At 37.0% G+C, this 18,482-nt stretch overlaps 1 protein-coding gene across 1 annotated transcript; it reads left to right on the top strand.

Annotated features, from left to right (window-relative positions):
• Positions 1-845: 845 nt before the first annotated feature.
• Positions 846-6,127, top strand: hykk.2 (hydroxylysine kinase, tandem duplicate 2). The gene is made up of 4 exons (XM_012849557.3): positions 846-1,151; positions 3,453-3,595; positions 3,769-3,949; positions 4,059-6,127. Exons 1-4 carry the CDS (start codon positions 848-850, stop codon positions 4,514-4,516), a joined length of 1,086 nt encoding a protein of 361 aa, XP_012705011.2. The 5' UTR covers positions 846-847; the 3' UTR covers positions 4,517-6,127.
• The last annotated feature ends 12,355 nt before the right edge of the window (positions 6,128-18,482 follow it).

Raw genomic sequence — 18,482 nt, 5'->3', positions numbered from 1 at the left:
CAGGGAGTTATGAATTATTTTAGTTGAGCAAACAGCTTCCTCAGTACAAATAAATGCAATGAAGTCCAAATAGGGGCTACTCTGTTTTTTGACTGTGGGAGGAAGCCAAAGTACCCTGAGAGAACCAAAGCAAGCTGGGAAAGCTGCAGCTACGCCACCAAGCTGTCAATAATAATAAAAAAATTTTCCAGAGGTAAATAAAGGGACATTTATGCTAATTTTAAGCCCGTGTGCCCACTCTATTTTTTTTAATAAGATCATAAATATTTTGATGATTTTATTTTGAAAATATCTACCGGATGTAGTAGTTTTAATGACTTTCGCATGTTGGACTTTATAGGAAGTGTTCGGAACTGACTTTTTTTATCGGTTACTACTTGAGATTTTATCTGGCTAAAGGTGGGTGTCCTAGTAGCATGTCTGCTAATGTTAATAGCCTTTATGTAGTTTATTATTGTTGCACATTACAAATATATGCTTTTATTTGTTGAATGAGCAACGATCACGATCCGAAGGACGCAGATTAGTTTACTTTGTTGTTTCCTAATTCGTCAGTGTGTTCGGATCTGTCCTAAACAGTTTTGTTGATAAGACGTCTATGAAATGAACACACAAAGGTTGCAAGGCTAAATAATTGTGATTAACATTGTAGAAATAAGCAATCATTGTTGCACATTAGCTATGTAGTTTTGAGTTTAAGCACCAGCTTTGTTTAATGATTAAGCAAAATTGTGTATGGGCCAACATTCAGATTTAAAGTGTATTATAAGAACCGCGTGCAAATCATCAATTTGTCTTTCCTGGCTTTGTCTCTCCTCTGGTAATATATTGGTTTTATTCAGCAGAAATGTCAGTGAAGCACGCAAAGCCCGACTTCAGCCCCTCTCAGGTGTCTGAGATCATAAAGAGGCTCTACAACCTGACGGCAACAGAAATACGCCCACTGCCCAGCTACGATGACCAGAACTTCTACGTGGCTCCCACCGAGGGCGGAGAGTTCGTCCTGAAGATCATGAACACAGAGGACAGCAAGAACGCCACCATCATTGAGCTGCAGACCCACGCCATGTCTTTCCTTAACCAGAACGGGCTTCCCACTCAAGCAGTCGTGCCCACCACCACGGGACAACTCATGAGCCTGGAGGAAGTTGGTATGAGACAATTAGAGTGTATCTGAAAGGAGCACATGGATGTTCAAATTGCTTAGAAATAAAATGTGTTTTTAGAACTGAAGGCAAATCAGGTATATGTTTAAAGTTAAATCTAAAAACAACAACAACGTATCAACAGATGATTTGTGCTGGTTTCATTTTTAAAGCTCTAGTTCTGTCTCTCATAGAAACATTGATTCAGGTCATGATGGTTTTGAGCTTGTGGTCTTGGAAAACCCATTCAAGGGATTTAAGTAGAGTTTCTCCACTGAGCGTCATTTGTAAAAATAATGGAAAACACATTACAGACAATATCCAATTTTTTTTATTTGTTTAGAGCACATAAACAGTTTTTTTTTCTAAAGAAACATAAAGAAAATATGTAATCTTAGAAATGTGGTGCAGTGCATAGTTTCCTGGTTTCTTTCTGAATCCAACCATAACAGAAGCAATCAATAGGTCCAAGGCAAAATACGAAGAAAAATAACTTCCCTTGAAATAAAGTATGATCAAGGCTTCCTGATTTACAGAAACCTCACCTGAGCCCAGCATCTCAATTCCAGACCGATTCAACCCCCTGATGGACCATGTCCACGCTCTGAGAGTTAAAAAACTAAATGAGCTTTAGTGGGATAACTGACTCATTCTGAACATAGCAGGAGAAAATGGATTTTTAATTGAACATTTAGACTGTTTGACAGGATAATTGTTATTAAATGTCATCATGACTAGGTGTGGATGGTTTGTAATTTACATACATGAATACATTGATATATTATTTGGGAGTCTCTAATTGCTTTGCGTTTCTACAGACTGAAAGTTTTGGTCTCCCTTTGCAAAAGAGCCCAAACTCAGTCCCACTGGATTGAGATTATAATCTACATCTTTTTATTTATTTATTTGCAACTCATAGCATTTTTCCTGTGTTCCAACCGTTGCAGCTCTGATCATGTGACCATAGCACCACCTGCCATATGTTTGCAGCGTCCCCTAAATGGCTTATGGCAAACTGCAATTAAGTCTTCAATTTCTAGCAATGGTATTCTTCTTACCAATTTTCCATAGATGACCATATTTAAAATATGTAGAATAGAAACAACATTTATTGTCTTACAGCAGGGAAATTAAGATGTTCCAGCAGCAAAGTGAAAGGCAAATGGAAGCATGTGCAAAAAGGGGAAAAGTCTACAAACCAAAAATAGGAATAAGACTGACCAGTAAGGGCAAATTTACAACATAAGAAAAAATACTAAGCAGTTAATAAAAATTGCCTACTCAGATTAAAAGAAATACGCACATGAGTTGGATAATCAATAAAATGGACAGATGGGCATATGTGGAGTGCACAACTAATCCACCAGAGTTCTGGACCTCCTTCCCCCTTACAACTGTGTTTTTTGGTTTTTGTCTTTCTGATAAAATCTCAATAAGACTTAGACTTAGACAACTTTATTTGTCATTCTGTATGCACAGAGTGCGTGCAGAACGAAATTTCGTTTGCATACAGCTTGAAATTTACAGTGAATTGCAGTAGATTACAGGATAAGGTAAATTACAGAATAAGGTTACAGGGTGAAGTGCAGCAGTGATTTAACAGTACAATTGAAATGTAAACAATGCGGGACAAAGAGACAGTGTGCGATCCCAGTTTACAGGTGAGTATTTCTTAAAAACCATTTGTATGTGCAGAAATGATTTGTGCAAGAATGCACATTGATTGTTTTTAGAACAATGTGAAAAACTGCAACGGGTGTAGAGACCTTTGCAAGCTACTTACCTAATTAATCTTGCTTTGTTGAAATTATATTTTCATTTCTGAAACATTGTGGGCCATAATGAGTTTATTTCCCAACTATGTGTCAAACAAAATGATCTTTAATGTTATCTACTGTGATGAGAAGCCATGATTATCCCTGCCTTAAGGCGCTCCGCACCACCTAGGTAACTGTATCCAGTTTAACATGAAGAAAAGTACCTAATGAGTATGTGCTGTAAGTCTGTGAACGTGTGTATTTGGATGTGACCCTAGTCCAGCTAGCGTCTCAGAGAAATAACAACATGCATGATAAGTGGTAGAAAGGGTCTAATGCAGGCTCAAGGCTGGAATATAATTTTGTAGCTTTGGTCTCAGCCCTGTATATGAGGGTAACAAGTTCACATCCTCTGTATTATTAATATCCAAGTACTGCTGTAATGAGAAACATGCCCTTGTAAAAAGTCACAGCACGCTGGTTCTGTATTTATGCAGTTTAAAATAGAGGAAATTACTATAAGGCTACTTCTGTCTTCTTTTCTTGACAGACTGTGGGTACGGCTGTCAGAAATACCTGGTCCGGCTGTTCACTCATTTACCTGGAGTGACTATTTCAAAGGTCCCTTTAACACCGAAGTTATTATATGAAACCGGCAGAACGGCGGCTAGAATGGATGAAGTCCTTCAAAAGGTATGATAGGTACACTTCAGTGACACCGTGACATTTTATTTTAAAGCTAAGTGCTGTTAATTTGTCTTTTTAAGCGCTTCTTGTGTTGCTAAGCTTTGAAAAACAACACGGCTGTGTTTTTCCGCTTCGTGTTAGTTAGCTGCTTGGTGAGCTGCTTTCCTTTCCCTTTTTAGATGGAGCACCCTCATCTCAGCTTTCTGCAGAGGGAGAATTTCATCTGGAGCCTGTCGAACATTCTCCTCCTGGAAGGATACCTGGGTGTTTTAGACGGAGATCCTCTTCAAGAAGTCGTGAAATCTGTCATTCATCAGTACAAAAACTCGGTGATACCCAAACGCTCCAATTTTCGAAAATGTGAGTTTACGTTCCATTGTAAGATTCTCTTTGGGACAATTTAAAATTTCTTTTAAGATTTAAGGGTTTTAGTGCCTGCTTATATAAAGCTGTCTCATTTTTGTTTAAGGTATTAATCATGGTGACTTCAATGACCTGAATGTGCTTGTGCAACCTGATGACAGTCATGGCTACAAGATTTCTGGCATCCTAGACTTTGGGGACATGAACAGCGGCTACTACGTCAATGAACTCGCCATCACAATAATGTACATGATGATCGAACATCCTGATCCCATCGAGGTCGCTGGGCCTGTCCTCGCCGGCTGGGAAAGTGTCTTCCCCCTCAACGAGGACGAGAAAGACTCCCTCTATGTGCTGGTGCTCTCCCGCTTCTGCCAGTCGCTGGTTTTGGCTCGGTATTCTGTGACGTTGCACCCAGAAAACGAAGAGTACCTCATGATTACATCCAGAAAGGGAATCAAGATCCTCCACCAACTCTGGCAACTGGGAAAGGAGCACGTGGAGAAGGTGTGGTTTCAGCGCGCCGCTCAGTTCAGTGAGAGAATAAATGGAGACATTAACTGATAATAGTTTTAGAAAATGGAAAATACCACGGTAGAAAATTAAAACTATTGATAACGATGGCGTCACGCCTTGGTCCTGATGATTATCTGTTAGAAGATCATCGAAAAGTTCAACTAATCTATGATACACATCCATTGCACACAGCGTGTTAAAATTTCCAGCGTTTTTTTCAGGTAATTTGGCTGATGATGGCTTACAGGCAATTAAAACATAAAATAGAATATTACATGCAAATTAGATAAAAGGGTTTCAATACAGAGCCAATTACTAAAAACTATATCATGTAGTGTACAGTTTATGTTCCCAATCCTTGATCTGGACTCTTTTGGGATAGATTACTGCATCAGTGCAGCCTGGTGTGGAAGTGATCAGCCAGTGGCTCTGCTCAGGTGTTAAGGAAGGTGCTTTTATAGTAGTGTTGTTCACACTGTTGGTTCTGGTGTACTGTATCTTGACAATGGCACATGGCTCCTCTGGGGTGTTTAGATTAGGTGTCTTGCTGGGCAGGCCAGCACAATGATACTGTCTTCAAAGCAGGTATTGGTAGTGTTGGCTGTGGTGCCAAGCCCTGCTGGAAAATTGAATCAGCATCTCCATAAAGCCTTTCAGCAGGTGGAAGCATTGAGTACTCTAAAATGTCCTGATTGATGGCTCTTTAGACTTGATTAAATGCTATCGACTGACAACAGCAAATGACACGGCTCTCCAAGGCAACTTTTATATCTCTTTTTTTTTTTTTTTATGAATTTCTAATTATTGAGATGCACACACAACCTTAACAATCAATGACTTCCTGGTTTATGGTTTGACCAGATATTACCTCAGCTAATGAGTTAGTCATTTTGGGGGGTTTTAGCACCTTGTGAACATTGCCTTTATTTTACTATTCCAAGTATTCAGTGCTCTATTAAAAGTAGATATTTCAATTCAAGTGTTTATTACATTACAATTCATTGCTGTGTTTGGACCCTGTAAGAATTTCTCAGAAGAAAAGTAATTTCAAATTCTCATACCATTGCTCGTATTTAAAAGGTTCAATAGAGAACCTTTGATATGTCCAGGTGTCTGAAAAGCCAGTATACAAGTGCTGAATATGTGAAGAAGTGATTCAGAAAAGTAGCAAATGCTGCAATCTTTGCTACAGGTTTTGTGCCATGCCATTGAAATCCTTTCCATGTGTTTTTTTTTTATACAAAACAACCTCATTTTCAGTCTATCTTTGATATTTGTAATCAAGTTTGCTCTTACAGGACATTCACAAGTTAATCTGGGTGCTTCAAAACAGTTAGCTTTTTCCACCTTTTACATAGTTCCCTATGTGTCTTTATACGAGAAGCTTATATATATTTTTGTTGTACTGTATTTCAACCAAATGTCTAACCAAACCTGCTGAAAGTCAAGGTTAGTGTTCATGGGCCATAATAGATAATGTTTAACTTGACTATGTACAGATACTATTCTGACTTGTATTAATGCTGCTCCTCTGGACACTTTTTCAGTTTTTGGTGTCTTAATGATTTCTACACTATTCATTTTACTGTCATGCATGTCTACTGTACAAATGATTATAAAGCATCCCAATCTGGAAATTAAACTTGTGTGTTGTAGTAAGTTTATGTATCTTGCGCAAAATACTTTTTATTTGCAGATAAATGTCAAGGCAAAGTTATTTTTTCTCTCCAAAAGGATATGATAATGATTTTTTAACAATGTAGATTGATGCCAAACTTTGTAAATCACAGCTTTTGCGTACCAGCAGACTGATATGTATGATGTAATACTGCCCTCGTGTGGTGGCTTTACGATCCTACTGTTATAAAAGCTCCAAAAGGGAGACAATGTACAAGATTATTGAAAGAATATCATAAAAAAGGTAAATATTGTTTGTTGCTCATTTCAGGAAACTAAAACGTATATGAATTAATTACACAGAGTGAAATGTTTCAAGCATCTCTTTCAAAGAATGACGCCCTGAAATTCAGTGAATACGACATACATTTTCTATTTATGTATAACTTTGAGCTTTTCCTGATAGTATGATGTTTTGAGCTGTACTTTTGTGTAAAAAAATTCTAATGTACGTTCTCATAGACACTTTTATTAGCATCCAGTTATTCAATGTAAACATCACAAAATCCTCCACAGGATTTGAATCCAGCTAATGGGAAGTCCCCATAACATTGAGGTCAGCAGAGAGGAGTAAGCAGGAAGAGAAGACCAACTTGCTATGCACACCGTGACTTTAAATCGGCATGCTGAACATTTGGGAACATGACATAATGCTGAATGTGTAAATTGAGAAAGCATTCCATTCTGGATTCAGCATTCTTTCATTAAGGTCTTGGTCTTGTAACAGATTGCCATGTCAATGCTACTGGAAAATAATGAATAATTACCTTTGGTATGCATTTTATTTCCTATTTTGTGCTTCGGAAATCATCAAATACAGTTTTTTGAGCTTTTCTACCTGTACCAGAGGATCTATCTATCTATCTATCTATCTATCTATCTATCTATATATATATATATATATATCTCAAACCTGGGTCAGCCATGTCGAGGACTAAGGCCTCCGTATATGGGTGGTGCTCAGTACCCCTGCACCATCGCAGCACGCCCTACCACATGGACCTTTGATCTGTCTGTGTAGTCTTTGTGTCTCTGGACTGTCCAGAGTCTGGTCTCATCTGCTCTTCAGCTGACCCCGCAGGATTTTGTAGGATTTGGGTCTGGGGACTGCAATGGTCATGGAAGGTTTCTGCTATTTTCGACATATGTCCATATATTCAGGATGTTCATTCTGTTAATCAGACAGTCTATGATGCTGATCACTTAAACAAGCCCCACAACCTTGGGAAAAGAAAAGAGCATGTAGCATCACAGATTCTCCATCAAACTTTATAGAAAGAACTTTTGCCCCCCGGCGTACTTGTTGTAGATCCATCATGCGACCAAAGCAAATCGAGTCTTAAACAGAAGACTGGATTTTTACAAAAAAAGTTTTTCGTGTAAGATAAACAGATTTCTAATTTAAAAGTATTTTTTTATAGATTTTCACTGATTGCTGACAACCATGAAGCAATAGATCCATCTGCAGCGTGTCAAATGTTACAGTATTCAGCTTTCAGTGCAGGTATGCAGACCTGTCAGTGCCACTCAGCGCTGAAGTCCTAATTAACTCAGCTGTTGATAATGACACAGATGGTAATGTTTAGGTTATTAGGTTAAACTTGTTAACTTCACAGCCAACATTATGCTTGGACGTGGGCTTACATATGGTTGAATTTATGGATTAATGTGGCTGCAGTTAGAGTAATCAGCGGGGCCGGCTGCCAGGGCTGTGGATAGAAAGCGCTTGAGGGGATTAAGAAATACGTTTCAGCCTTCATGCATCTGCAGTGAGAATGAGGCGAGTGTTATATGATGAAAACAACGCCACGGCCTCTCCCAGTTTCACCTTTTGGCCCGCATTAAACATTACATGAATTTGTGATGTATTTCCAAGAGTAAAACCATAGTATAACTATTGTTTTGTCTGTTTGTGTAACCACACCTTTCACATCAAAAGGTAGACACAGCAGTATTGGAGTTACTAACGCAAAAATGAACAAATACAAAACCCTAGCTTGCTCACCCCAGACCGGATCTAAACAAAGCTGGAGTAACAGTCGGTACACAAATAGTGACTCCTTGACCAGCTTACACACATTTAACGAGTTAAAGGTTCCAGCTTCACATTCATAAAGAACTTGAAGATGTTCCTTCCTTTCTGACACACCCTGCCGAGCTGGATGTATCCCCATGATCCATCGCTAAAGGAAAGCAGATGACCAAGCCCATATTAAACAGCTGAGATAATAATGCAGCATCCAGGCACATAACTGAATAACTAATTTCAATAATTATGTCAAGAGATGACTCTGGGGATGTCCTTTAAGATCATGGTAAGATAACATATTTCAGGATGTGTTTTGGGTATAATTGGTTTAGTAAGAATATAGCTGTGCTCCTTGGATAAGAGCTCATCTTGACAGCCCCCTCTTCTCCAGTTTTCTCCACTTAAGAGTTTTAGCTAGATTGTAAAGCTCTGGTATCAAGAGCTTTACAAGAATCAACTCCTGATCGATGTACTTACTTCTATTCCAGTTTAAAAAAATGACTTTAAGGTCGCACCTGCTCAGATATACCTTGTAACACCTTATTATGTAATAATGCGGCAATATGTAATAATGCAATAAAACCAGACTTCAAAATGTAATAAAACATCATTGAAACCACATTATGTAATAATCGCCAGAAAATGTAAATAAATCTCTGAATGCATTTTGTAATACGTTGTGCCGCATTATGTAATAACATCATTACATTTTCTGCAGCTTATTACAAAATGTGGATGTAGCTCTTTTTAAGAAATAATAATGTAGTAATATGGTAAATGATGTAATAAACAATCACAAACCAGCATTTGTGTGTATCCTAATAAATGCACTTGCAATAATGATCATGTCCTAGGTACACATTAAATCTTTTAAACTTTGTTTAGTAAATGCTAAACTTATCGTTATTTTCCTATATTCAGATATATTGCCTTGATCCCTGTTACTCACATACATTATTCCAATCTATAGACTACACCCAGGATCTATCTAAAAGTCAGTTTTATTGAAACATAAATTGTAGGTGAGGCTGTGGCTTACACCTCTGACACCACATCTAACTATTGTAATTAATATTTAGGGTGAAAGAGACATACCAGCGCTCCAAAACCTGTCACCGTTCAGCAGTGATATTGACCCTGTGTGGCATCTATGTTGGCAAGTTCATGTCTTTACCCTCAAAGTGGATAAATTGCACTACTCTGAGTAAGACAATTTTGATATAGTTTAATGTGTTTTTTTATTACAATAGATTACAGTTGAAAATCATGGATAAATTGTTGAAAATACTAACTTAAAAGCCATGAAACAATTTTGCTAATATTATGATTAGCAAATGGCTACAATTGAATCGAACTGTAACACATTTTCCCCGCTTCACACCACATAAGGTTTTCTTTTCTCTGTATTATATTGTTATTGATAGGAATACTGAAGCTGAAGCAAACTCTCTATCTATCAATAGCCGCTGGTGAAAGAGCAACATGTTTAAAGGTTTGATGTTTAGGGTGAAATAAAATGGTAGCGTATTGATCAAGAGTTGGACTACATCTGTCAGCTCTCCAGTGACACTTTATGAATTTTAAAATGAAGTTGAAAACAATCTTAGAAAAAGGATAAAAGAAATATAAATAATTAAATATAATAAGGAACTACCTCCACATTTTGTAATACACTGCACAAAATGTAATGGTATTATTACATAATGCACCAGAACATATTACAAACTGATTTAAGGATTTTATTACAATTTGTGTCAATTATTAAATAATGTTGTTTCAATGATCTTTTATTACATTTTGAAGCCCGATTTTATTACATTATTACATAATGCGGCATTACATACCTCAAAATATTTTGCTGGAGAGTAGGAATAAAATTCACAAAGTAACGTGTTTGAGAGTGTGTACAACAGTCGTTTTTCATTTAAATCTTTATCTCTGACGTGTTCAAATGTCAGTTTTAAACAAGAATCTTATTAAACAAGTAGCTACTTTAGCTGTAATGAAACAAAACAGAACTTACCTACTACTTAAAATTACCATCAGCTCCTTGAAATTACTTTAATGTCAATATCTCAACCAAACGTCTGCTGTCTCATAGCTTATCAACGAAGTTAATTTGATCTGAATCATAAATCACGCCCCCCTAATGAGTTCTTAACACTTATTTTTTCCCCCCATCCACTGTATATATGTGGACGCACTGTATATACCTCATTCTTTTGAATATAAGAGCCGATCTGACAAGTGAATTTCTCCACTGTGAGATCAATAAAGTATAACTTATCTTATCTTATCTTACCTGCTCCCATAAAATTCTTTTAATTTCATGGTAAATATTTACAGAAATAATTAACCAGATACACCAGTTCAAGGAAGAACAAAATCGCTTCCATCAATAGTGGACTAAAGTCTAATTATTACTAATGGAGTAAACTAAATAAAATTAAATCATGAAAGCAAACATTAAATAAGCCAACAAACCGACTTTGCTAACTGGTTTGGCTGGGTCCGGTTTCTCGCTCGGCTGGAAGCTATGTTCTGAAGCCCCATACTCAGAAACAGCTGCCTCGCATGAAACAAGCCCTTTTATTGGACCCAGCCAATGAGCAGTGGCATCTTTAGAACCTGTGAAAGTCTCTCCAGCAGAAGAAGAAGCCAAAGATTAGTTTTTTTTTTACCCACAACACTTCATGTTATCTAAAATAAAAGATCTGCTGCACATTCAAAGTATTTAAGACAATGTAATCATTCTGCTGAGTTCTGTTGACGTAAAAAGACTACCTCCATGATAAACTGTTTTATTTAATTTCCATAGTAGATGACTTTCATATAAACATAGGAAACATAGGAGAGGCTTTGGAGTTAAAAGATAGAAAATAAAGTTTGACTATATCTTTGACAGTATGGCAATGATTATTTTTATGCCTATTAGGGAACAAGGTGCACTGAAACGTATTTTGGTCTAGGCAATCTGTCGGTGAGTTTAAATTTATTTGGGATGACACCACCCTTAGCGTACACCAAGCAACACATGCTGTTGTTGCTGTGTCTGTGCAGGAAGCCGTGTAACCTTCTTTTACAAGCTTAAAACAAAGGTGATGGAAGTCGTTCTCTGCAGACGTGTAGGCTGTTTCCTCAGCATCATAAGTCTGGAATTCATCAGTGAGTTGAATCCGACTAGCCTTGACCCACCTACAACAATGGGGCAATGACAATAAATGCACTCCTATGAAGAGCGGGACTGCAAACAAACATACACACAGCTTACCTCTAAAATATGTCGGCACTGAGCATTAGCTGTACAAAAACAGCAAACCTGATAAAACTACATTCAAAAGCACAAATACAGCTAAGAAAGAAAACTGCAAATGCAAGGTACAGTAAAAAAAAGAAGAAGAAAAAAAAAGAAGAAACGTTTCAGTTGCCGTTCAAAGCACAAGAATACAGACTTGGCAAATGGCAGATGTGGCAACAGTTGCCCACAACTACAAGCATGTTGCAAAAAAACTAGACTATAATGAAATCAGTATGATGTTTGTGGTTGTGCAACATCTTTTAAAATATACATATATGATAAAGATAGAGAGACAAGAGTAAGTATAAGCATTTTGACTCTAGATGGAGCCATCATCCCCTTCATTGTCTATGCTGCACAGAAAGCTTCTTCATATTAAACCAGCTTTTTAAACTTATATTTAAGAGTCTCTTAAACTAAAGATTTAGCAGAAACTGAAGATCTTACACAAGCCCCCCCAAATGGTTTGTCTTTTTACAAGATGACATTGAATACATCTTAAAAACCATACAACATCCAGTTAAAACCAGAAATGTAAATACACCGTACAAAAAGATAAAACGTCTTCCCTTTCTATACAACATTAAAATCAGAATGAACTTCAAATTCTGGATCAGTTAAGACTGCCAAATTATTTCTTGTTGCTAAATGCCAGAGCAATTACTTTGGCATTTAATTGCAGATTAAATGGCAGGTATGTTACTGCATTATTGAAAGCAGTAACATTCAATAATGTTACTGCACCTTCAAATACTTTTAGAAATTTTCAGATGACGATGTCATGTTTATTAGGCTTCAAATTAACCATATTTAAGTTAAAGACACATTTTCCTTGCATAAAATCATGGAGAATACAACACAAACCAGCTAGGATATCAGAAAGCCAACCACTAATCAATATGCAATAATAATTATTATAAAAAATATTAAAAATGAAAATAGTCTTACAGTTTGCAAATGCACTCAGGGGCAAAGACCCAATTACCTACACAAATGTGCATGGATCCTATTTAACTAAAGTTAAAGTATTTGGCCATAGTGAACACTGTTTTTCTAAGAACACCATCCCAATTGTGACAAATGTGGGGGGTGAGGGCTTATGTTACATGTATGTTTTACTGCAGGAGGGACTGATGCTGTTCACTAAATAGGAACCATCACAAGGAAAGAAGATTATTCCCATACACTAAAGCAGCATTTCAAGACATCAACGAGGAAGTTGAAGCTTGACCACAAATGGATTGTCCAAATGAACAATGACCTTGAGCAAATTAGTTGCAAAGTGGCTTAAGGACAACAAATCAATGTCACTCTTCTTCTGTTAGCAGGATTCCAACAAAATATTGTGAGAAGGTTGTGGAAGGAGACCTAGAATGTCTGAGCCAAGTCATTTAGTTCCAAGGAATTTCTTCCAAATGGTAATAATTGGTATGTAAACTGACTTTGAATGTGGTTACAAAAACATATTAAACATCTCTCATTTTTCTGGCATTTAGCAATTTTTGTAATTCTAACTGAATAAAAAAAGAAAGTCTTTTAATACACTTTTTGTACATTTCTAACTTCAACATATGAGGATTTGTCCGTGCTACAAAATCCTTCGTCAGAGCCTGACTTACCAACACGCCTCTTGTGTACCTTGAACCTCCCACCTCAAAGGCACCATCTGCCCTTTACCCCCGCTGCAGCAGCTCACGATATGGATCTCCGCTCATGCAGAAAAAGTCACAGTATGAGTCAGTGAGAGTCTGCCGGGGTTCACGTTTGTTCTCCGTCTGTTTCGCTGCAGTTCATCAGCATTCGAGCAAGGTCAGCTCCAAAAAAGGCATACAAGTAACCTGTGCTGTGTTACTTCCATGTGTCATCTGCCTTTTGTCTTTTTTCTCTGTTATTTTAAAACTCTTCATTCGTGATGCCGATCATAACTTTAGCAGAAACCAAACTGTCAGGACTCCGTAACTCAACCCGACTTATCAGTGTTGATAATCCTGCTGGCATTTCAAAACAGATCGCCATGTCTAAGCAGCTCCATTTTACAACTCACCAGTTAGACTGTGCATACTTTCCGACAACAAACAAACAGATTCTTAGCACCTAGTGTTAGAATCTGTCACATTTCACCTTTGTTTCATAAATGTCAAGCTTTTTGCCGCTATTTTCAAAGTTCAACGAGGTTAAAGTACATTTTGTAAATATTGTCAAACATCAGGAATAAAAACAATAGCTCAAATGTAACCACCAAAACTCAAATGTTATTTTGTGTAAATGTCAGTGGAACAATCTAATAACTGATTGGCATACATTAACATTTATTTTTTTTTTTTTTATTCAGTCTGTGATCAGAACAGGCTTCCAGCTTTGTTCAAGCTCCAACTTTTCTTGAAGCCTTTAATTCTCAACCAGGACTTGTAGAAAGTGCATTTAAAACATATGCAATTAGGTTATAATAATCATGTTATATCAACCAGATTTTTTTTAAATCAATAGCCCTCCAACATGAATTGTAAATCTAACTTAATATAAAATATGAGTATAGACCAATCTAATATTTGTCTTTCACACACAGCCATGAAACAGTTTTAAGTTGATTCAGTAGAACTCAACCCCATCTGGGGCAGTTACAACATTGAATAGCAAGAGACCATTATTCATTGTTGATGTCAGGTTTGACAGATTGTGCACATTTCCTAATTAAATTAACAAATAAAATAAATGCAAGGGGATGGCTTTTTAATAAAATGTGAACGTTTTCCACATTTTCTGCCACAAATACGACTATTTTATTATGTTTAGTTTTTAATTATTTCTAAAAACCTGCTAAATGTGAAAAGCTTCCCTAATTTTTATCATCTGCCCATAAGCATTTTTCTCCAGCTCAATGTGTTCAAAAGAAGCCCAATTGGGTGCAAATCTGCCCAATCTGACAACACTGACTATACTATTGCTTTTCTCTTTTTTTTTTTTAGATTTTGGGATTTTATTTTGTTTCTGTAGCCGGGTCTGCCAGGGTCTCCAAAGTTATTTCAATTTGGAGAGACTCACACAGACAATAAGAGGCAATTAGAGGTATTTATTGACATGAATTAGAAAAGTTCTTTGGTGCTCGGATCCTGGCGGAAGATGTGAAAGCTGCGAATGTCTATGAGCTTGCATGTTCACTTTAGGATTAGGATTAGTAAAGCCTTCCCCCGGGGTTCGGACACTGGTGGTGATGGCTATAGGTGAGGAGTAGTCAGGTGAAGCTTGTGAGCGTGAGGGAGGATATGGAGTGGAGGAGGGTCGGAGGTCAGCTGAAGCTCGGTTGAAGCTCAACAAAGGGCAGGGAAAGGAAAGTATTGTCGGATGATAGGATGAAGACTTGACGTAGATTGGCTGGCGTGGTGGCATGCCAAGGTGATCAGTAGAAACAGGTGCACCAGGCGTGGGTTTTCCAGCTTGAATTTTTGTCTAGATGTCATAATCAACAGAATTCAGAAAAATGTGAAGACAATTTGTATGTAACTGCTTTGTTCTGATACACCTCTACATAACCGAGTGCAGCTAAATTGCATCGAAATTCACCTAATGAGTAGTTTTCAACTATTGCCTTGTGGCAAGTAGTGGCAAATCACAGTTCACAAATGTTCTTCATTCAGTCTGATTTAGCTTGACCTTTTTGGAGAGAATAGGTAAAAAAAATCATTCATAATGAAACAGGTGAAAAAGTTCAAGAGGTATGAACACTTTTGCAAGTCACTGCATTTAACAGAGTCTAAAATTATTTCAGGATTTTAAGGTTTAACACAGGATAACGAAGGTTCCCAAAGACAAACAACAGAAAGCTGCAGGAGGAAATCCATTTCTCCCCCATCCGTCTAATACTGCTGTGGGTTTGTTCTGTCCACTTGCCAGTCAAAACTCTCCTCCAGCGCACAACCCAGTCTCACCAGTTTCCATTTAACTTGATTTCTTTGAGTCCTCAGGGTCAATTTGTCAGATGTTTTTGACATTTTCGACCATGCAAAAGTGACTGGAGTGAAAAACTCTCCTAGAATCTGCACTCAACCACAGGAAGCAGTGTATTATTAATGAAACACTATTCATGTTGGTAATAGACTGCTGATAATATAAACTGTTTGCATTGCTGGAAGTGGAGACTTGCTGCTGCTCTGCTGTCCACAGGACACCTGCAGTCTTCCTTGTGGGTCTTTTCTACTTCCTTTGCTTGGGCTGACTTCTGCCAAGAAAACGTAACTTTCACATGAAAAGGCAAACAGAGATTGACTTTCTTTGCTTTAAAGCACATAACCTCAGCATTTCTGGAAATGTATAGAATGTATGACAGTGGATTGTACGTAAAATATGACAAGTTGCACCTACTGTTATTTTTAATATTTGAAATATGTTAGATGAGACTTAATGTGGTGAAAGGCGATCATTTTATTTTGACAAATTCCCGCAAAAATATAAACCTGTTATAAGAGAACCCGAAGTCTGTTTTTATTTTTCTTGTGAAATACAAATGTATTTGCCAAAACCTCTTTTAACAGCAATAAAAAAAAAAAAAAAAAAACCCGTTGCAGAGCAGACTTTTAATCATTTCCACTGAGAGCATCTCCAACTGGAACACTTTGCAGCTAGATTTAGAGGGCATGAAATCGCTTTTGTTTTTTTAAATTTTATTTTTAATAAAATGAAAAACTTCTCTTTTATTGCTGCATTACTTATTCTATACATCAACTGTACACCCTATACCAAATTAGTTACTGTATTGCCGAGCATGTACACCATTAGTCAAACAAATGAAAAGTATTGGAAATTTGACGAATTCATGCTAGTCAATAACCTTTCTCGCTGAACCAGATCCTCACCACTATTTAATGGGCTCCTTCATTACACATGCCTCCTATTCATCATGTTTTGTGAAATTTTTACTGTTTTTGTAGAATTATAGACAAATAAATAAGATTACAACATGCCTTACTTCCACCACTTAGTGGAAAAACCGGAGTTTGACTGTGATTGTGTTATTTTGTTTAAAAACAACTCTTAGTTTCTGTTGTTGATATAAATGCATGAGCCACACAGATATCTTCCCTGCTGCCGACATGCTCTTTTTGTAGTAATTTTATTCATGAATCCATTACTGATTCCCATGTAATACATTTTAGCTTCACGGCCTAATGATTTATGGTGGACACATTATCACAATTACTATAAATCTGCTGTGTCTCTCTTCTGGTCCAGATTTATTTTGTTATCTGACAAAAGGTCAAGAGCCACAGGTGTTGTACAAAAATGTGTGTCCATTGCTTTTGTAATGGTTTAAAACAGTTATTTATTAGCTTCACTTACTGATGGTAGACGTCCATTTTCTTTTTTTTCTGCACACAATTAGATAAACCCCCCTCATTAGAAAAAGAAAAGAAAAATGAAAAGTATTTTGAGAATAAAGTCACCTTTAATGTAGAAAAAATTTCCAGAAGCATCATCACAGTGGCACCCAACCCCTGAAATTTCTCTGAATAAAGGATGTGTCTCACAATTAGGAGTACTAAGGAGACCACAGCGGTCTCAGTTGGTGAACTCAGCTTCCTGTGTCTTATCAGTTCCTCTCAGATGAATGCTGCTCCATTTTATTTTTTTTGTCATGAACTGCTTCTTTTACAGGAACAAAACTCACTAATGGAGAGCACCAGAAAGCCCCTGGCATGAATTCATTAAGACTTTCACACATTATCACATGTCGCTTTTCGCTGTGCATCTCGGACCTTAATTTGCTGTAACAAGCGTCGGGACGGCCTATCTCCACGGAACAGGTGGGAAGCACAGCAGGCTCGCACAGCTCCAACATTAGAGAGGTGCACACAGAGGGATGGCTAATCGATTGGACAGACTGGATTTGGTGGGGCGAATGAGTCTCAGAGTGAGGCCAAAAAGAAAATCTGTGTTTACGTGTGTCTGTGTGTGTGTGTGTGTCTGTGGGAGGAAAAAGGGGTTTCTGTCTGATTCCACCAGGGAACACAGAGCCTTGATTGTAAAAACAGTTACAGCTCAGGTACAAGCTATATTTGGTTATACAATGAAAGAAACAAATCCTACGGTATTGTAGATGTGTTCCTGCATTAAAGTTTTAACTTATACACAATAACCATAATAGTGAAAAACAGCAAAATTGTTTTAATGTCAAATGGAATTTGGGTGAGGCATCATATTCAAGATATGAGTTAAAATATGAACAAGACAAATCTTACAAAAACAACTCAGTTTTAAAAAAGGTTCTTGCAAGACAGCAAAATAAACTTGATTCAGAAAGGATTAGGCCACCTTTGAGCATGATCTTCTTCAAATGGAATATGAATGTTGTTTATTGCATAATATATTGTATTTTTTTTTTTACACATTGTCACAAAATATTTTACATTTACCTTGATTATAAATGAGTGCCCATAAAGATCACATTTGGGGTTCCTCAGGGCTATATTCTTGAGCTACTTTTATTCTACATCTACATACTTTAGCTCCCTTGTTTAGATTCGAGAGGTCTCAGTGTGCTTATCAGTTTCTGTAAAAAAAAAAAATACATCTTTATAATATCCGCTGATTATTTATTTAAAACGATATTTGTTCCTTTCTATTGCAGTGCTTAGATTTTACGATTGCCATAATTAATTTTTTATTGATGGAATTTTTATTTTATTTTACTTTGTTTAATTTATTTCATGCACTCTCAGTGACCTGTATGCATTGTGCTATACAAGTATAAATGTCTTGTGCAATATGAAGCCAAAACTGAGCAGTCTTATTCTTCACATGAAAAACGGTTTGTGTGAACAATTAAACAGTGATGTTCATAACCTTAAATGTCATACGCATTTAAGGATTTTCCTAAGTTAAACATCCCTTTAAAAGGCCCATTGAAAGTGGGAACTAAATGTGGGTGATAGAATTACTTCATGGCAAGTCACACATATTTTGACATTTTATTGATCTGGACCTTTTCAGAGACTTTTATATATATTCGGTAGCAG

The sequence above is a fragment of the Fundulus heteroclitus genome, chromosome 9, assembly GCF_011125445.2.
Source record: "Fundulus heteroclitus isolate FHET01 chromosome 9, MU-UCD_Fhet_4.1, whole genome shotgun sequence".
NCBI classification, from domain to species: Eukaryota; Metazoa; Chordata; class Actinopteri; order Cyprinodontiformes; family Fundulidae; genus Fundulus; species Fundulus heteroclitus.
Note: the sequence above shows the minus strand (reverse complement) of the source record. Positions and strands in the feature narration are given on the sequence as shown.